This window comes from Toxorhynchites rutilus, chromosome 2, assembly GCF_029784135.1.
Source record: "Toxorhynchites rutilus septentrionalis strain SRP chromosome 2, ASM2978413v1, whole genome shotgun sequence".
In the NCBI taxonomy this organism is placed as follows: Eukaryota; Metazoa; Arthropoda; class Insecta; order Diptera; family Culicidae; genus Toxorhynchites; species Toxorhynchites rutilus.
The window spans coordinates 4,988,109-5,010,246 of NC_073745.1; the positions used below are offsets into that span (position 1 = coordinate 4,988,109).

Sequence of the window (22,138 nt, forward strand, 5' to 3'; positions counted from 1 at the left end):
TAAACATACACACGCTGTATATCGATCTGTCGGATTTTATCCAATTTCTTGCCGCCGCCGTCTCTGCGTCGCTTCAATCGGTCAAGGAAATCTCCGTCCGATGGCAATTACGTCACCGAGACTCGGTCAGGTCTTAGTGTCACGTGGGACAAATTTCAGATTTCAGATCCGAGGGGTTGTGACGGTAGTGGTGGTGGCAGAAAAAGGGGGAGGCGTGGGAGAAGGACGAGAAGGATTGTAAATAATTGCGGATTGTGAAGGCCAATAAGCGTTGCGGAGGGCAATAATAAGCTAAAGAAAGAAGAAAAGAAAATGACACTCAAGATGCTTGTGGAATAGTGTGTTAGCTTGGTCGGTCGGTTTCATTTTGTGTCGGAGGATAATTATCCAACATGCACACAAATCGTCCGACACTCCAAAGCGGGACACAAACTTATCGGATGCCAACCGACCGATGAAGATATCATGCCAAAATCAAATCAACGCGTTAGGTGCGGTGGCGGAGCGCCACTTGTCCTCCGTTAGAGGACAGCACAGCACGAGGGGCGGGGGTGCGAGAGAAGAAGAACATTCGCTTGCTCATCATTATTTATAATTCAACACCCGTTTCTCGCTGTGTTCGAACCGTATATCACCGGTCCGTTGTTCCTGCCGTCCAGTCCCTCCTACTCTGTGCCTGCACCATCCGAGATTATTCCGGCGGCTGTCGGCGATTTCGTCCCGTTCTAGCTCACGTGTTTTGGCAGGCCACTTCAAGAACGACTCGCCGTCGTTCGAACTTTGTATGCCAACGAAGAGATACCTCCGCGCGGCGGGTGCTTTTGGAGAGACGTGCAGTATTGAGTGATTTTTCATTAGAAGCAATCAACAAACGCATTGAAACGCCGCCACCCGCCCGGTTTTTTGTAACTTCAGTAGTTGTGTTGTGCTGCTGTTGGCTTTTTGCACTCACCGATGTTGCAGAAGACCTATATTTTTATCGTGGTTTATTAAATTCCGATTCGGCCTTGGAACTGGGTCAGCTAATTAGGGTCCACAGTTGCATCAATAACGCAAAACTGTGGGATCCGTTGCCAGAAGGTGTCACCCACCCGCTCTTGCGCACCTGGTTGTTGTGTGTTGAAGGACGGTGTTGGATCAATCTGCTCTTTTTTGATAGGAATTGCAACGCTTCTTGTATTCTCTATACTTGTTTTTCTTCGTATTTTTTTTGTAAATCGAACTAGAGTATTAAATTTCTAAACCTATGCCTGCGATTCGCAATATGTTCTAATTCAGAATATATCATCTGCGTCTAAAATCTAAATCCAATACTGTGTCTACAATCTGAATCTAATCATCTTAAATTAAAAATCAGGAAACTAATATCTGAAAGTCGGAGTTTGTGATCCAGAACATGAAATCTGGATCCTAAAACTGACACGATATAGTGGATTGGGAACATTCCAAGTTTGAATCTAGATTCTAGAAAGAACCAGGATAAGTAAGTTTGTAATCCATGGAAACTGAATTTCGAATGAATGTGGTAGCTGTTTTTTGTATGTACCAAAAAGTAAATGTTTGACCAAAAAACTTTTTCTTTAAAATCCTCATTTCATATATTCCCCCTTTGGGTGCTTTTACGGTTTTCACGAATCTCAATAAATCGAAAAATCGAAAAGAATCGAAATGATCATTTTTATTGATACTCTAAACTATACGATTTGCCTCGTATTCCGTTACTGACTATTAATGATACTAATGTTTGATTTCATTTTCATTATTCTCAAATTCGTAATCAATTTGATACAATTTTGCTTTTTATTTTCAAAAAAAAAAACAAAAAGGATTGATCATATGGGAAAATAATTTAATATTATCGCTTTTTTCCTGCCTTCCCTACCTAAAAAAAAGTTCAAGTTGAACCGACAGGTATTGGTAGTATTTTTTTTCTTTTCAAACAATGTTTTGGAAAATATAATCTGTTTTATATTGATGACTTCGAAAGAACATCTGAGAGCATCGTGATAGTTTTTATTATAGTTATACAGCGCGGACTCGATAATATACAGTTTTTGATTTTTTTTTTGTAGAACTAAAGGGTGTGTCACATCAAATTGCATCACGGAAAAAACGCTGTGGAAATTCGCCCAGTAGACCGATCCTTTTGAAAATTTTAGACAGTAAAATAAAAACTATTAAACAACTTTTGGCATTTTCTTTTTATTCATACTTCGAGCCCAAGCCCGTATGCTCGCACCTTCCTCTTTACCCCGTCCATAAGGTTCTGTACAACGTCAGGTTGTAGTTTTTTTTTGAACAGAAATCCATTTTCTCTTGAAGTCCGCCTCCGATTTGACTATTTTTGGGTTCTTCCGGAGGGCCTGCTTCACAATCGCCCAATATTTCTCTATTGGGCGAAGCTCCGGCGCGTTGGGCGGGTTCATTTCCTTTGGCACGAAGGTGACCCCGTTGGCTTCGTACCACTCCAACATGTCCTTTGAATAGTGGCACGAAGCGAGATCCGGCCAGAAGATGGTCGGGCCCTCGTGCTGCTTCAATAGTGGTAGTAAGCGCTTCTGTAGGCACTCCTTAAGGTAAACCTGCCCGTTTACCGTGCCGGTCATCACGAAGGGGGCGCTCCGCTTTCCGCAAGAGCAGATCGCTTGTCACACCATGTACTTTTTGGCAAACTTGGATAGTTTCTGCTTGCGAATCCCCTCCGGAACGCTGAATTTGTCCTCTGCGGAGAAGAACAACAGGCCCGGCAGCTGACGAAAGTCCGCTTTGACGTAGGTTTCGTCGTCCGTTACCAGGCAATGCGGCTTCGTCAGCATTTCGGTGTACAGCTTCCGGGATCGCGTCTTCCCCACCATGTTTTGCCTTTCGTCGCGGTTAGGAGCCTTCTGAACCTTGTATGTACGCAGGCCCTCCCGCTGCTTGGTCCGCTGGACGAATGAACTTGACAAATTCAGCTTATTGGCGACATCCCGGACCGAACTTCTCGGATCACGTCTAAACTGCTTAACTACGCGATCTTTTTCACTGACGGAGCATCCATTTTTGCCGTTCTTCACCTTCCGGTCGATGGTTAGGTTCTCGAAGTATCGTTTTAGTACTCTGCTGACCGTGGATCGGACGATTCCCAGCATCTTACCGATGTCCCGATGTGGCAATTCCGGATTCTCGAAATGAGTGCGCAGTAGAGATGTGCCATCCGCTCATGAGCTGTTCCGAAGAATCGACTCTTTGAAGTGAGTTGACGCGGAACAGCTCGCAAAAAAAATCAAACAGCTCTTCAGCTCACTTTGATGATGATGAAGGAGAGAAAAGAGCTGTAGAATTGAAGAGAGTGTGTGAGCTGTAAGATTCAAATGAACTGACCATCTCTCGCTCTTCGTGTTAAGACATCAGTTTAGTTTCATTTGTCCCTCGTCTTTTCAACTGTTATATTCGCGTTGACGGCATTGAGCTTTGTTTACCAGTTTAGGGGGCGCCAAAAATAATAATTGGCTCTCAGGCAGAATGAACACGTTTTTAAAATTCAAATTATTAATGAAAATTAACTTCTGTGTATCAAATGAGTATTCTATTTCAATGAAAAACACTTTGTTTGCAGGCGGTGCGAAAATCTCATAAGACTTTTTTTTTTGAAGAAAACTTTCTATTGTAATGTAAAGCCTCAGTAAAAATGTCGGAAATGTTGTACTCGCCGAGTCTGTTGTAAATAATAGTCTGGAATACGTGTTTCAAGTAATTAATAATATGGTGTGAAAAATTTCATTTGAATTTTAACATTTTCAAACTGGCTTCGTGGCTATCGAGTTTGGGACCCAAATTGAAAGTCGGCACTGACAACTGAGCTGAAGAGCTGTTCATAAAGAACAGCTCATTTAGATGAGCTGATATGATCAGAGCTGTTCATCATGATGAGCTGATTTGCACACCTCTAGTGCGCAGGATTAATTCACGACGCTCTTTTTCGTTCGACGACATTTTTCCAAATTTACGAAAAATTGACAGTGAAGCATGGCCAACGTGATCTATACACTCTTATCTGATTATAAGCGAAAGCTGAAGATATAATTCCTAAAAATTAAATTTCTACAGCGTTTTTTCCGTGATGCAATTTGATGTGACACACCCTTTACGTCTTTCAGGAAGGGTGCCAAATCAGAAAACAGGTCACGTTTTTATGAAATAAAGTTAACGTTAATAACTATTTTCACTGTAAACGAATTCTCATGATTTGCATATAAATCGAATCTGAAATTCTCTAAGATTAGTTTGATATGCTAAACATTAAGCGGACCTTACACGGTCAAATTTATTGACAATATGATGACATTTGAGAGCATAATGACAGCTGAACATGGCCGACAACGCAGAAATCCGGATTTTCTGATTTTCGGGCATCAATATCGTGACATTTCATATGGATGCATGATGTTGACGTTTTACCTCATGGACTTCCAGACTGAGTTGCCAGATATGCAAGCGCACATTTAATTTTTGTTAGTCTTTTTTGCGATTGCAATTAAAATTTATAAACCACTGAAATTGTAGGAATCGTAAATGGAAGCTTTTGGTTTGGAAAACCGATACTTTGAATAGCAAAATACGGTACTTTTCACGATACAAATCAAAACTTCAAAGTAAACTGACAATGTGATGGTGAGCGAGTGGATGAAACTTAACAACGTTTTAGGATTTTTTAAACGTTGAACTCGGTCATTCTTTGCGCTGGTGAGCGGGTTGTGTGTTTCTTCACACTCCGCTATAAAATTTGGATAATGAGAAGATCTTGGAAAAGCACAGATGAAAAAACATCATGTATTGATTCAAGCTACAGTAGAATCCCGATTATCCGCGGAATAGTCGGGCAAACTCACCGCGATTAACGAAAATCGCGGATGACCCATTAAAGGATAAAAAAATGCAAACACGAAAAGAGATGTTTCAACATAAAAACTATGTTCTATCAATACAGAAATCAATCAACTATCCATCTATAAGGTCGTGTACACCAGTGGCTAAATAATGTAAAAGTCATGACCACAACAAAAGCATGGGCCTACCACTCACTAACAAATTCCGGAAAGGCCTATTGATTTACTATCACCCGCTCGCGGATAACTGTCATAGTCTCATTTATGGAATAAAAACATTTGCTTGCAGATAAAATAACCTGCATATATTTTCGTAAACTAAAATAATCTGGCATCTCTGAAACTGAAAGGAACAGTCTGTATTTGTGAAACGAGTATTTTGATGTATTTTTGAGAAGAAAAACCGAATTCTAAAGTGTAAATTATGAATGAAAATTAACTTTTACGAATCAAATTAGTATTCTATGTGAATGCAAATCACTTTTTTCCTGATAGTGGTGAGAAAATCTCATACAAAAATTATGTCTGAAATTGACGTTATATTATAATAATACATTTTAGTAGGAATATCTGAAAATTCAGGGGAAATAGGTTAAGTTAAGTTTAGGACTACGCGCTTCAACTAATTGAATAATACCAAGTAGATATTTTCATTCGAATTTTACCAATTGAAAATGGCCTTTTAGCCTTCTAAACTGATAGAGAATAGTTCGGATCCCAAACTCAAATGTAGCCACTAGCCATCGCGGATATTTTCGTTGTCTCGGGTTGAGGGCGATATTGACCGTGTAAGGTGGAAAAATATTGATTGAGCTTAGATCAGATGTTGAAAGCCTAGCTGTCACGATATTGAAGACACTTATTGTCAATCCGGTTGATCGTGTAAGGTGCCCATTACAATTCGCTAATCTTTAAACGGTTTAAATTCATGAAAACTGGAGGAACTTCTTTTTCCCCATACATTTGTTCTGCCGATTTGTGTTCTAGCCCTACCCGTATTTCGAATGCTTATAACTCGAACATTTCTTAACAGATCGGAAAGATGTTTGCATCAAGTGATAATATTTCTGCGCGTCTATCACAAATCATAAAATATTATTTTTCATGATATGAACAATTAAATAACTGTAAAATGTCAAGCGTTATCTAAACGCCCTAACTGTTTTGATTGGCCCGATTTACGGTTTCTCCAACACAGACTTCAAAATCGATGTGGAAATCCGCTTTGCAAATATACATGCAAGTCGGGGGTATTTTTGTTCCCACCGAGCTGTGTTTCCCTAACACGGACTCCAAAATCAATGTGCCTGGGGGAATCCGCTTCATCAAAACATGCAAGTTGGGGGTAATTTTTGGTATTGAGTACTTTTGTACTCGATTTGTACTGAGAAGCCTGGGAAAATCGTCATTTCAGATACTAGAGGTGAATGAACTTGTAATTGTAACGAAGAACATATTCTATTACAAAAATTTCGATGCATTCTAAAATAATATTCGAAGTGGTAAACAAGTGAATTCCATAATATAATTTCGTAGTTCTACGTCGAAAATCTGCGGTCGTGTCCTAGATACCTCTTCAATTTTTTATTTGTTTTCTTGTATGTATTTTTCGCTTTTTGAAAATAAAAGAGGAATTTGATTTTTGATTCATTCCCTTAAAGCCAGAAAACACTTTTCTCACATGAAAAAGACGGGTGGGTAATGTCGGGGACATAACCGGAGTGACGTAGGACTATACACAGGGGACAGCTTTTGTTAAATATATATTTTAAATATATTGTTTTATTTTCTTCTCCTACGTGAATACCTACCTATCTACCTGAAAAATGGTTTAGTTTACTGTTTACTCTTTATGAATATGTTGATGGTTCTGAAAAGAACCTTTGGTGTTGTGTTTTTGTTATCACTCGATATTCCCATCTTGTTCGGTTAAACCTTCCTGTTTAGCTATTGCGTTTGCCACTCGCCACAGCTTTCACAGTTGGAAAATTTCTTCCCATCCAGCTTGTGACATGTTGTTTAGTAAATTACATTTAATGCGACGTGCCGGAGAAACACTTTGCCACTCACTGAAACTAATTGTTGCCTTGATGAGCGCCGAACCGAAGCTGCTTTGTTCTTGATGCGGGTTTTCTGATTGTCGTGAGCAGCTTTGCAAGCCAACTCGAGCACTCCGACGGCCGAAACTCTATAATCGCTGTTAGGTATACTGGTGCTCCGGCACCAATCCGTTCGGCCTAGTTACCCTTGCCGAGCAATCAGTGAATGCGACCAACAGGGAACTGGAGACTTGCACGGTTCGAGTGAGACTTTGCCTTTCCCTTAACTTGTCTTCTTTGTTACGTCCACGATGCCGATGCCGTACAACCACACGGGTTTACGGTTTGAAAGAAAATAAGATATTTTTTTGGGGTCCGCGTGTTTTATACTCTAGCGGTACACACTCACAGGATAGAGACAAATCGGCAGACTCAGCCAGAGGGGCGAGTCCAACGAGACGAACGAATGAACGTTAAAAGGGAGCGATGGCCAAAAAATACATTCATTACGATTTGTTCGCTCGTTGGATTCACATGCAGGCTAAAAAGGGTCCTTTTCAGGATCACAAAATTATCTTCAATCTAAAGAGTTTATTGTTTTGTTATCACTCGATATCCCCATCTTGTTCGGCTAAACCTTTCTGTTTAGCGATTGCATTTGCGATGACAGTGGTACAGTGTCGACTTTCAATGTGGGGTCATAATTTGGACCCCGAACTCTATGTTTACAAAAACGTCCAACTAAATATGTCGAATTACAGGTCCGTCCAATTAGCTAAATGTCGAGATAAGTGTAAATTACTGTACTTTCAATCTAGAAGCAATTTAAGAATTGGTGAAAATCAATAAGCTCAGAACAACTGCCAAATTCACATACTCATCATATCCTGGCAAACAAATTATGAAAAAATCAATTTTTGTTTTATTATTATTTTGGATATTGTTTTAGAAAGCATTGAACTGTATTTCCTAAACTCTTTTTTGGAAGGTTTAATGGCCCTGAAAAGCGCCTTGTTTTATGGAATGGTTCAAATTTAGAAAACTTAGTACTCGTGGTTTTGAAAAAAACCATTTCGAACGCCCTCGATGCCGCCTTGTTCGGGATTTGCCACCAAAGCAGTGTGTATAAAGAACAAACTTTTTTCTTCTGCTACCTGATGCCGTTTTGCGATTGCGTTTGCCATTCGCCACTCGCTGCAACTGCCTGTTGTCTTGATGTCCACCGAACCGAATGTGTTCTGTTCCGAATGCGGGTTTTCTTATCGTCGCGAGCAGCTTTACCAGCTAACCCGATCACTTCGGCGGCCGAAACTATTTAACGCCGGCTAGGTGGACTGGTGCACTGGTACTAACGCGCTCGGCCTAGCTACCCTTGCGGGGAACTCCAGATCAACACGGTTCGAGCCGGATTTTGCCTTTCCCTTCACTTTTCCTCCTTTACCATGTCCAGACATGGCTGCTTGGGTTGGTTTGTTGATGTGTTGTGATGCGAACCGATGTGGTGTACGGTTTGAATGAGAATGATCGTTACGGCAGCGGAGCGGGGATTTTTAAGCTGACTGGCTGGCTCGAGAATTACGCATGTGTGAGACTGCGACCAATTTTTCGTTCATTTTTTCCTTTTTCCTTTCCAATCGTGCTTCATTCTATTTCGCTGCTGCTCTGGTTGCCCGTTTTGGTCGGTTCGATTTGAGGAGCACAAAATGGACCAATCAAAAACACACATAGTTTATTTTGACAATGCTTGATATTTCACAATTATTCAATTATTTATCTCAAGAAAAATTAAATGTTATTCGTTATGATAGATGCGTAGATATATTTCCTATCAATTGATGCAAAAACCTTTGCGATCTATTGAGAAATGCTCGAGTTATAAGCGTTCCAAATCTTGCATTTTTTCCTACTTGTTCAGTGCCTAGATTTCCATTTCACCCCCTATATCTTCCGGTTTGACGTAGTCCTACGTCAAAAAAAAATTAATTTATTCAGATTCTCTCAGGAGGTGATAGACGATCATATTTGATGAAAAAAATCCTCCTACGCGTATGTTCGAATTTCAATAATGACAGAGTTATAGACGAATTTCATGCCAACTCGTCTTAGGTGTTCGCAGCACCATCTCGGATAGTAGTGAAACGTTGTGGGTATTAAGACATGTGCCATTCTAGCAACTTTGCATACTTGAAATATTCGAAAAAGAATTAGACTACTTTTTGAAAAAAGCCTTTTTTTCTTAATTTTTTACAAAAAATTATAATTTAAAAACTATGATACCTATAAAATTCTTGTCAAAGGACAAAATGTAGGAAATTGTTTAAATTTTCACAAAAAAATACCAAACATTTTTTGGAAAAAAATTTCGCTAACAAAAAAGTTATTTTATAAATTTATAATTTTTTCTCAAAAACGCATTTTTATAAAATTCCCAAAAATATCTATATGAATAGCCCTTACAACTTCCAACAAGTCGTCCATACATCGGAAGATGGGCACTTCTACAAGGAAAAAGTTTTTCGAACAACAACTTTTTCATGTTTTCTTTGAAAAAAATACGTTTTTCAATTTAGAAACATGTCAAACGTGAGAATTAACACACAAAAATGTTACGAGCAAAACATGATTTTTTTTTAGGAGTCTTCATACAAAAATGACTTATATTCCAAAAACTATAAAAGATAGAAAGTTGATGTCTTCGACAAAAGTTTATATTTTAACAAGGTCTAAAACTTTGTCGAAGACACTATATTGCTATCTAGACTTCAAACCAAAATTAGGGTAAGTTTTTTTCAAAGAAAACATGAAAAAATTGTTGTTCGATAAACTTTTTCCTTGTAAAAGTGCCCACCTTCCGATGTATGGACGATTTGTTGGAAATTGTAAGGGCTATGCATGTATATATTTATGAGAATTTAAAAAAAAACGTTTTTGAGAAAAATGAATTTTAATTTTTAAAATAACTTTTTTGTCAGCAAAATTTTTTTCCAAAAAATTTTTGGTATTTTTTTTGTGCAAATTTGAACAATTTCCTACATTTCACCCTTCAACAATAATTTTGTAGGTATCATAGTTTTTATATTATATTTTTTTTGCAAAAAATTTGGCTTTTTCCAAAAAGTAGTCTAATTATTTTTCGATTATTTCAAGTATGCAAAGTTGCTTAAATGGCCCATGCCTTTACACCCACAACGTTTCACTGCTATCTGAGATGGTGCTGCCAACGGCCAGTCGAGTTGGCATGAAATTCGTTTATAGATTTTTTTTATTTCGGCCTCTGTTGCCTCAAACTGGCTCTACATTGAAAAGTACGCTACGGAAGACGTTTCTGATGCTTTCATTTGATAGATGAGAAAATTTAGTACAGGATGTAGTAGTAGAACAACTATATTAGTGGATATTAACAACATTTTGGAAGTGAAAAACTTAAACGTAAATAATTTTTAATGTGTTATTATTAATTTTATCCAAAAATTTATATTAAACTAGATTGTTTCTATCAATTAAATTGAAGTTCTCTACAATTTGTTCTTTGACGCCCAACTTCTATCTTTCTTAATTTGGCTGCAACAGCGATATAAACAATTCCTGGTGAAAATTCAAGCAAAATCTTCAAAAATCACAATTTTTACCCCACTGTACATATAATAGCCTCTTAAACTTTACCTTAACCTTTTTTTTATAAATTCGTTTATTTTTACAGGCTCAGTTACATAAGTTTAAAGGAGCCGAAATCTTAAATATATTTTTAAAACTATATATATGAACAATTTTCTTAAATCTATGGTTAGTAATGTGGGAAACCGATTACTCGCGGTGGACTCGAGATTAAAAGGGTGACATATTTTTCTCAGGAAAAGGATGGGGTATAAGGAAATTATTACAATGTTGATAATCACACACACTCAATTCTTAAATCTATTCGTACATCTGTTGTGAATTTACATTTCATTCTCCTGTTTATAGCAAGCGGACCAATTACTCACAAAGGAAGAAATGGAGGGTATAAGGATATAAGGATAATCACACACGAGCATCGATAGATTTAAGGAAAACATATATTTGGGACATGTAATCAAGGTCTAACCGAGCCAACACATCTCTCACCGGCACATTGGGCTGCCTTCCTCTAGCCCGAAGGGAGTTCTCTAAATTCGATCTGGCAACAAGATACACCTCACACGACCAAACAACGTGTTCGATGTCGTGGTAACCTCGGCCACAAACGCAGATATTGCTGCCGGCCAGATTGAAACGAAAGAGTAGCGCGTCTAACGAACAGTGATTGGACATGAGTCGGGAGAAGGTGCGAATAAAGTCCCGACTCAAGTCCAGACTTTTGAACATACCTTAACCTTAACGTTGAAAGGTTACATTTCTTCGTAAAATAAGAAAAAATCCAAACTGTATATAATCGTGTCCAAAATTGTATATAATCGAATCACATATAATCGAGTCTGTAATAATCGAGTCAGACCTCTATTGATATAAAATATTAGTTTTACATTTATTTCCAAGATGACTATTTTCTAGTTTATTGAAAACACAATTGAACTCGTATTAGAAACCGCTTAGAAACAGTATGGAAGAACATCTTTGAAGCTCCTGGATGGAAGAATCTAATTTGGCCCACAACGCGCTTCCGCCTGAGTGCGCCTGGTGTAAAGCAATCAAAATCCATGACATTTCATGATCCGGTGCATCCTTTGTTCTTACTTTTATTGCGTTTAGTTATTTCAGAGTAATAAATGGGTAGTGCTTCTATTTGCATTACAAAATGCAATTCATTCACCTCATCGTCCCAACACAAAGAGACCATTACGCGAATAACATCTCCCGACAGAACAATGTTCATCAAAATTATATACATCGTCAAACAAACAAAACGAAAAATTATTTATTTATTTACGGCACATACTTCATTCATAAATGGATTATAGGAATTTGTTTGTTTTTATGTTTAAACATTCTGTCACCAATCGAATTCTTCGTTCAACAAACATTTACCCGCATCACCGGCCTATGAAACCGAACTAGCAGCCAATCCTTAGGGCAACCACACGTTCAAGTATCTGCTAAACTCGTTGAAATTCCTTCGACGATCCGATTTGTTGTCATTAAAACTACTTCATCGTCGGTGTTGCTGATGAACGGTCTCAACTGGATTATTAAAAATGCACAATCGAATGCCCATATGGCGATTATCGCTGCTACACAGTATGAAGTATGAGAAGTGAGTCAGCGCAGCCATACCATCATCGATGACACGTTAAACTCGCGATATTCGATCATATGGGAACGCGTCACGCTGCGGCGCAAAAAAAAAAATAAGGGAGTGTTCGTATAAATAGCGAACGCTTACACAGAGAGATCACAGATCGACCCGGTCTCACCTCGTCTCATACTCAGTCAGCATGATTACACCCAAACCAAATACGAAAAACAACACAACGAATATCGATACACGTTATGAAGACATAGCATGACGATCGGAAGGAGGGAGGAGTTGATGAATCCCTCCACGCCGGTACTGAATGACTCACAATCAATGCTGCCGTTGCCGTTGCCTTCGTCATCGCGTTAAGGAAGTAATAATAATTCCAAGAAGAAATAAAAATAATCTCATTATCAACTCGTTCGACTGCGAGGAGTATGCCGCGAGTTACATTAAAACTATGATGGAAAACGATCGAACTTCGTCACTCGCAAGCTATTTCGTCGGTCGTCGCATCCGACTGTGGCTGCCGCCGCCGCCAGTCGTTTCGTTGTGAGGTTTACATTTTCTCAATAGTAATACTCCGACGACATGAGCGGTAAATGGGGCGGCGGCAGTGTCAGTGGGGAGTGCTTACTCACAATTTGCAACACGGTGTGAAAGGCTGACTCTGGTGAGAAATTCAACCATTTGTCGACGTCACTCGAATCGAGTATTATAATTTCATATTATTGGCTGAGGATATAGGGAATTGTTTCCCTCAACCTGATAAGCACCTGTGCTGGTTGCCCTTTCCGTGACGTAAGTTGACGATTATTTATACCACCACTCGAGTGTACCATATTCAAAATGGGAACAATAACAATAATCAATTATTATCGGCGGTTGCACTAAACATGGAGGAAACTGTTGACACGAGGAATTTGGCATTGAGAACAGAGTAGTAATGATATTATAGCGCCGAATTTATAGCGCGTTGCTGTAAACACAGATTAAACTTAGCGCACACCAGTTCTAATTAATCCTCCCAACCATAAGACTAATTTATTCAACCATGCGTGCCCGCAGTAAATAAATAAATTACCAACTGTTCCCGCAAGATTAATAACTGTTTATCCCGCTACATGGCATAACAATTCGAGTTTTCTTCAATTGCCGATTGACGACCACCCCCTCGTTGGTATGGTCCGGTATCGAATCTGGGAAGCAACATTTTAATGTCTCAAGTGTGTGCGTTTTGGAGCGGATTTTTAATATCGAACCCCACTTGTTTCAGGCCTCGTAAATAATAGCCACGAATGGTTTGCGCTGTGCTGCAGTCGATGCCCCGCGCGTATCAAACGAGATTTATGCCCATCTGCTGAAGGATATTTACATTCGATGGATGTGAATATACGATTTTTTCCCAGCTGGGTGGATGAAAAAGTAGATGTTGTGAGAGATTATAATCGGAAAACTGCTAACTGACATTCATGCAGAGAATTAAAAACAAACCAAGTGAAGAAGAAGGCCTAAGTACCGTGTGCTCAAGAACAAGGGCAAACCGAAGGAAGTTGGAAAAGCAGACGCAATTAAAGTTATTACGGTCAATCCCGGCAGCACAGCGAACCCGGTTAGGTTGGGACCATTCAATGCTGAGCCCTCGCAGAGCCGATCTTTCCTACTAAGATCTTTGCTGGAATCAGGGAGGCCGACATGGGATACACAACGTCAATCAGATTTATACAGTGGATGGAAGCCAACGAGGCGTTGAATGGTGAGTAAGCGTAAGCACTATCAAGCGCATCGTTTAAGTGTTGGGATTTATTTGTAAACATAGCCATTAAAGACTTCCTTCTATTTTAAACACACGCCCCAATGGCCAATACTCATTCTGGTCTAGTTCTAAAATAAAACAGGCACCTGAAAACGCGATGAGGGCTGCACTCATCGTCGCACTCTCATCTCTACTCTGATTACTGCTAGTACTGTTTGGAAAATCAACTACATGGCGCTATCGTGCGCAATAATCTGGAAAATTCTGGCGTATTACATGTTTTTACGAGCCGGCTTAATTCTCTTGGGTACAGAGAAGGAATGTGAGCGAGAGGAACACAAACTAGGAATTTCCGTTTGGAAAGTCGTGACTCGGAAATAATTGAACAAATCAACGTAAAATTTCAATAAAAAACAGAAAGTGGGTTATATCTATGGTATAACCGCAATTGTAACGTAGGACTATCGTTGATTCAGTGATCCTTTGTTTGAAGTTAAATCTGAAACCATGCTGAATGAATGAATAAATGAATATTTGGGGGACTTCGAAAACGAGAGCGTTACGTTGGAAGTACAAGGTTTTATGCATCCAATATTGGATACGAAAATATCCTACTGATGGGGATGAATAATCTTCAGAAGCTATCCTGCTAATTGCGATTGATTGAAAAATCACAAAACCTAATGTATTTGGTCACAGTGTTACATGGATAGAAAACATTCAAATAAACTCTTTCACATGAATGTATTTTTAAATTCCCAGAGGAACTGGCAGATTATTTTCAGTAACGATTAGAAATTTGCACATTTTCCTCGATACTGGAAGCCCACCAGTGGTTAATGCTAACTCGATAACCATCTGTTAATAGAACTTGATTGAAACATATTTGGTCACAGTGTTACATGGATAGAAAACATTCAAATAAACTCTTTCACATGAATGTATTTTTAAATTCCCAGAGGAACTGGCAGATTATTTTCAGTAACGATTAGAAATTTGCACATTTTCCTCGATACTGGAAGCCCACCAGTGGTTAATGCTAACTCGATAACCATCTGTTAATAGAACTTGATTGAAACATATTTGGTCACAGTGTTACATGGATAGAAAACATTCAAATAAACTCTTTCACATGAATGTATTTTTAAATTCCCAAAGGAACTGGCAGATTATTTTCCGGATCAGCATCCTCAGCAACGATGTTGTCTTGTCGATGTCCTCACGAAAAATGAATGCGTCTCACCACCAGAATATCGCTTAAGTATGCTTTTTGTGCGGGATTGAATCGAGAGAAGGCGTGGTTTACGATGGCAATTTGGAAGGCAAACTAGAGGGGAATGAACTCTCTGAGCTCGGAACTTTCGGCGACTGAGCAATAATCGATTGCGGGCGCATACAATATTGGATACGGAAATATCCTACTGATGGGGAAGAATAATCTTCAGAAGCTATCCTGTTAATTGCGATTGATTGAAAAATCACAAAACCAAATGTATTTTGTCACAGTGTTACATGGATAGAAAACATTAAAATAAACTCTTTCTCATGAAGTATTTTTAAATTCCCAGAGGAACTGGCAGATTATTTTCAGTAACGATTAGATATTTGCACATTTTCCTCGATACTGGAAGCCCACCAGTGGTTAATGCTAACTCGATAACCATCTGTTAATAGCACTTGATTGAAACATATTTGGTCACAGTGTTACATGGATAGAAAACATTCAAATAAACTCTTTCACATGAATGTATTTTTAAATTCCTAGAGGAACTGGCAGATTATTTTCCGGATCTTTCTCGATGCTGAATGGCATCCAAACGGAAAGAATTCCGCGTGTGTATGTGTGTGTGTGTGTGTAGCGGCTGCTTCGAGATCTTCCCGGGGAACCGTTTGTGGCATCACTATCCTCCTGATGGATTCATGTCTGGCCTAAGGTGCACAAACAGGCTCTTGGTGACACCGTTCATCCGCGCTTTCATGATAAACGAAGAGCTTCACCACAACAGCGACAACATGCTCCAATCGCTGTTCAATTAGAACTGAGTGGATTTCCGAGCGGCGCTCGCTTATATACCGATTGGTGATTTCAATAGCCTGTTTTGAAAGCAATTTTAATACTATTGAAACAAGTTTTTGGATCAAAAAGTAACAAGTATAGAACGCGTAGACATTTTATCGTTCGAATGAAGTGTTTATCATTCCATTTCGTTCAGTTGTTTAGGAGCTATTAACGCTCAAAATCTCGGTCTCCGGCGTAACGCTTTCGTTTTCGAAACTTTGATTTTACACCCCAGTATAGAAATGAAAAACGTAGTCCTACGTCAAAATGACGCTGGCTGAAATAAACGGAAGAGGTAAAAAATTCATTTTAATTTTGACGTAGGACTACGTCTTTCAGGAAGGGTGCCAAATCAGAAAACAGGTCACTTTTTTATGAAATAAAGTTAACGTTAATCACTATTTTCCATATCAATCAAATCCATACCATTTCCATACCAATCGAATCTGAAATTCTCTAAGATTTGTTTGATATGCTATACATCATAATTCGCTAATCTCTAAATGGCTTAAATTCATGAAAACTGGAAGAATTTCCTTTTTCCCCTACATTTGTTCTGCCGATTTGTGTGCTAACCCTACCCGTATTTCGAATAGATCGGAAAGATGTTTGCATCAATTGATAGGAAATATTTCTACGTTTCTATCACAATTAATAAAATGTTATTTCTCATGAGATGAACAATTGAATAACTGTAAAATGTCAAGGGTTATCTGAACGCCCTAACTGCTATGTTTTGATTGGCCCGATTCACGGTTTCCCCAACACAGACTTCAAAATCGATATACCTGAGGAAATCCGCTTCGCAAATATACATGCAAGTCGGGGGTATTGTTGCCCTAACACTTCACTTCAAAATCAATGTGCTTGGGGGAATCCGCTTTGTCAAAACCATTCCTTGTGTGGACACCGACTGGACAACATCGTTGCTGGACGAGCAGGACGACGAGGGATCCTTTCTCAAGGCAATAAGGGTGAATTTGAAAACATGCAAGTGGGGAGTATTTTTGTTCCCACCGAGCCGTGTTTCCCTAACACGGACATCAAAATTAATGTGAAACCTGCTTTGCAAATACACGCAAGTCGGGGGTTATTGTTGGTGTTGTGTACTTTTGTACTCGCTTGTCGTTGTGCAGACCGGAATATGTTTGGAATGAAACCACAGTTGCGAGTGAGCGGATATCATTCATGGCTAATGCTGATTTCAAACACATATACACACACAGCTCGATATAAGAAGAGGAAGCCCTCTGTATCAAAGTGTGCATAAAAAAATGCATACGGGAAATTTTTGTGCTAGTGCGGACATGGAAGAGTATCCAGAATTTCAGAATATAGATATATACTGCATTTATTTAGATACAACATATATTTCATGGAAGTATGCTTTCAAATCCCCCTAGGTAAACCTTACTGTTGCATGTTGAGGAGTTCGATTCCACCTCAAGCGAAATATAGGGGCAAAAGTGTATATAGTTTATGATCGATATCTGAGTGGGAATGAGAAATTCTGGTTCGGTTTAGCAGCGCTGTTCAATCGTAAATGTAATATATTAATATATTATATATTTAATATGTAAAACTACAGTCTGGTAGCGATAACCATATTATTCTCTATCAGTTTACCAGGCCAGGCCTACCAGTTTGAAATTGTTTGAATTTCAAATGAAAATTTTTACTACTGAAGTAGTAACAATAAAACAAATAAAAAGTTATTTTAAAAATTTCGATGCATTCTAAAATAATATTCGAAGTGGTAAACAATTGGATTGCATAATATAATTGCGTAGTTCTACGTCGAAAATGTGGTCGTGTCCTAGATACAACCGCTTGCGATTTTTTTTGGAAAACGGCCCAGGACAATCCTTTTTGGTGAAATGAAATTGTAGGGATTTTTAATTGAATAGTTACGAACGTCTTTTCGCATGCGAAATAAAATACTTTGATGGTGATAATGATGACATTCTTCTGCTTCCCAAATTAAAAAAAAATTGCAGCACGAAGAAACGAAACTGAAGAAAACTTTTGCGTTTCAGTATACGAAGAGAATATTCTGATTTCATTTTACCGCGATAGACTAAAATCCTTCAATAAAAAATGACGCTGGCTGAATTAAACAGAACAAGTAAAAAAATCATTTTAATTTTTATAATCGATAAGTACAAGCTCTGATTGCGAGCATTATTCATACAACAGAGAATCGAAATCCCTCGACAGTTTTCATGACTTGTCTCGATAACATTGCTCAAACAAAATTTGTGAACTGGAAACATTGAAGTGGTTTTCCACAGTGCAGTTTTTCACTTATAAAAGCATCAGAACATCCACTCCGACTTCTTCCGAGGGCAATCGTATGACTGTAACTTTGAAGGCCCATCTGAATGTTTGAAAAAAAAACAATTTCCCAGATTCTAGCAGAAGTTACAAGAGGTCCGAAGACATCAAAAAAGAGGAAGATGACACAACGATTTGAAACCACCGAAAATCTTAATAGAGAGCTCCATTAAAAATATAATATAGGGCAAAATCATTCTTGCGTCAATTAGTGCAAACAAATGATTTTAGAAAAAAAATGCAACAGCAGCAATATGTTTGTCCATAAATGTATATTGCATATTGTCAGAAAACATACCTGGGCAGTTTGTATCCGAAGCGCAGTATCCTGAAAAAGAAAAACAATAAAATACAGTTAGTCGAATGTCGTATAAGTATAATGTTTATATTTGCTTAATAATCTTTTTGAAATTGAAATTTACATATTCTTCTTCTTATCGTTCATAGACGGGCTTTACCAACGCCAACGTCCCTTGATGCCAAGTAATGCGCCCTCGGTTCCCGGAATAAATCGCCACAGAAAACGACTGCAACAGAAACCACCGCTTATAAAATGTGTAGTAGGCTATAAATATTGTGGCGCGGTATTGTATTTCAAAACAAGAATTAACCGGGCAAACGTATCGCCCCAGGCAAACGTAACGCCCCGGGCAGACGTATACCGTCCGACGCTCGCTAGAGCTCGGTCGGACATTGCTAAAGGATCGTATCCTATGTTTCAAACTAACCGGGCAATCAGTGGATCCCAGGTTTGCGTGCGAGACACCGCCGCTTCCGACGGCGGGTCGGCGGTGGACTCGGATTGCGTCATCTTGGCGGCATGGGCCGCCTCGATTCCTTATCCTCGCCAAATGGGGACTTCGTCCCCATTACATTGTCCTCAGAATAAATTTCGAAAAACGAGAACAAGAGAATAAATTTATAATAGAAATGTGAGGCACATGATGTTTTTCCCGCGCCAAATATTTCTAGCCTACTACACTTTTTCTAAGCGGTTGTTTCTGTTGCAGTTGTTTACTGTGGCGATTTATTCCGGTCACCTGCGCCCTCATTTTATTTGAAAAAACATTTATTAATTCTTATGATCGAGAACCATCTGGCCCTGATAACCACAGAATACACACGCACAATAAACTAATGTTCATGGATGAATTGCTATGTATTACTTCATATTCACAAATTCAAGATCCCTGAATTTTAGGTTGAATTCTTGTTACTGACATGGTTGGTTGGGTTCTCAGTTTGTTGTTTCCAGCTCAATCGTCATCGTGCGTTCGAACAGTGAGGAGCACGCGTTCGCCTGCCGATATCTCATTGTTCTTATGTGCTATAATGTAGGCCCGTTGGAGTTTGTCTCGGACCGGATATCAACTGTCACATAGGTCACTGCGCTTAGACGAGCGAATAGACAAAGATCTGTAGTCTCTCGACCCACCAGACCACCAGACCAGACAAAATTTCAGTTCACTTTGTCTCCAAGTTCCAAAAAACATACTGTTGTCGCACACCCTACGTTGTGTTTTAGATTACAGATTTCGTTGCGTGCGTGTAGGAATGGTAGCAGTCAGGACCAAGGTTTACTGAACCATAATCGCAGCATTTGAATGCTACCACGGTATATCGGAACAAGTACACTGGATACTATTTCACAGACATAAATTCTGAACACACATTTAGATTCACAAACAACTTAAATTTATTGTACTACGTTACTACATTTATTAGTGTTCAGCACGATACTTCCAGCAAGAATGGCTAGGATATTTTATTTTACTAAGCTAAGTATTCTACTACCATACTGCAGTTCATGGTGAACTGACCGACAATTAATGAGGAATAGTAAGGCATTGTCGGAGTTGTCGGATTGCTACCAACAATCTACACTTAGAACTAATACGATCAACCATACCCGTCGCCTTGAATAGTTACATTCAACAAAAACAAACAACAATCTCTTGTTTACTTGTCTGTCTGAAGGACATTCAAAGCTCGCTTCTATCTATCTAAAACCATGTTGCTGATGCAGTTGAACGAATCTGCCACAGGAGTTTCCATAGCATATGGCAGCAGGCATATTTTAGAGACAGGTCGTGTAATAAGTCCTCTTGCGGTCTGCAGCGAAACGACTCTAGTGATTCCATCGGAGCCGGGATGAGTTGACACTATGCGAGCCAAAGGCCAGCGAATTGGAGGTTGCAGGTCATCGATGAGTATAACTAGTTTACCAGGTATAATTTGATTGTTACGTCCACGGCATTTGGTATCTTTTTGAAGTTCTTGAAGATATTCTCGTTGCCAGTGTTTCCAAAACTTTTGTGTATGCAGTTGGAGACTTTGGTATTGATCGAGTTTATTCATCGGTAGGTGGCTGAGATCTGGGTCGGGCAGTGTATTCATCGAAGTTCCGATTAGGAAGTGAGCAGGAGTGAGCGCAGCTAAGTCATCTGGCTCTTCAGTCATCGGCAATAGCGGTCGAGAGTTCATTTGAGACTCTATTTGCGTGAGCACCGTACACATATTCTCGAAGGAAATACGGGTGGATCCAAGTTGGCGAAATAAGTGTTTTTTCGCAACCTTCACTGCCGCTTCCCACAAACCGCCAAAGTTCGGCGCCCTAGGGGGAATAAGATGCCAGGTGATGTTTTCATCGGCACAGGCGGAACTAATTCTTTGTTGTTCTTCCGCATTTTGTAGCAAGTAGAACAATTCCTTTAGTTGGTCGCCGACAAAATTCTTACCATTATCCGAATGCAAGTGAGACGGGCGACCGCGTCTGGCAACAAATCTTCGCAGACAACCGATAAATGCTTGGGTTGACAAATCTCCAACCAGTTCAAGGTGAACCGCTTTCGTGGTGAAGCATATAAAGACGCATATATAAGCCTTTGCAGGGGCAGCGCGTCTGTGCATGGGTTTCAGGTACAGCGGTCCGGCGTAATCTATTCCGGTAACGTTAAATGGTCTACTTGACATTATTCTCTGGGCAGGCAGCTGGCCAATTTGTTGTTCAAGAGGTATAGGGTTTAGACGGGTACAACGGAAGCAGTTACGGACAGTACTCCGGGCGAGTCTACGGCCTTGTAGTGGCCAGTACTCTTCTCTCATTGCGGTTAGAAGCAAACGCCCGCCGCCATGAAGGGTTTTGATGTGGAAGTGTTGTGCTAACAATCGTGTTAATGGGTGAAAGGCAGGTAATATGGCTGGATGCATGGCTTGAAAAGGCAAGTCTGACATGTTCAAACGTCCACCCACTCTCAACACTCTCTCTGAATCCAGGAAGGGGCTCATTTTACGTATACTGGACTTTTTTGGTAATGGCATATTTTTCATCAAACTATCTATTTCGGCACGGAATGAATCATGTTGAGCGAGGCAAATTAGTAAAGCTTTTGCTTTCAGCAACTCAGGAACGGTAAGTGACAGGCAATTTGGTTTGGATGGTGATCGATCAGTCCGAGACTTTGCGCGAACATTATTTACGAACCGGATACAGTAGCTGATTACATGAAGAAGTCGGTTATATGAAGACCAGCGTAAGAACCAAGGATGAACAGACGGTGAAGTTTGTATGGTCGCAACAATATTTCTCATTTCCAATTGGTTTTCAGCTACATTCGGCGGGTTAGAAATCGGCCACTCATTTGGTGGAAGTGACAACCAGCATGGTCCGTGAGTCCACAATCGGCTTTTAAGAAAATCTTCTACCAGCATTCCTCGTGACACTAAGTCAGCAGGATTCTCTATCCCAGATACATGATTCCAATGATCACCGTGTGTGAAGTGCTGGATCTCCGAAACTCGGTTGGCTACAAATGTTTTCCAGACATTAGGGGGTGATTGCAGCCACTGCAGAGTAACAGCTGAATCCGA

The 22,138-nt window shown here is 39.5% G+C and overlaps 2 protein-coding genes across 25 annotated transcripts in view; both read right to left on the minus strand.

Annotated features, from left to right (window-relative positions):
• Nucleotides 1–22,138, minus strand: part of LOC129766172 (plasma membrane calcium-transporting ATPase 1) — a 208,624-nt gene that overhangs the window by 132,300 nt on the left and 54,186 nt on the right. For all 24 annotated transcript variants that reach the window (XM_055766668.1, XM_055766665.1, XM_055766648.1 and 21 more), the window contains one exon: nt 18,567–18,596. The gene's annotated coding sequence lies outside the window, so the exon portion shown is untranslated. The remainder of the gene's footprint in view (nt 1–18,566; nt 18,597–22,138) is intronic.
• Nucleotides 20,264–21,373, minus strand: LOC129764302 (uncharacterized). Its single transcript, XM_055763260.1, has one exon. The coding sequence runs from the start codon at nt 21,371–21,373 to the stop codon at nt 20,264–20,266; it is 1,110 nt and encodes a 369-aa protein (XP_055619235.1).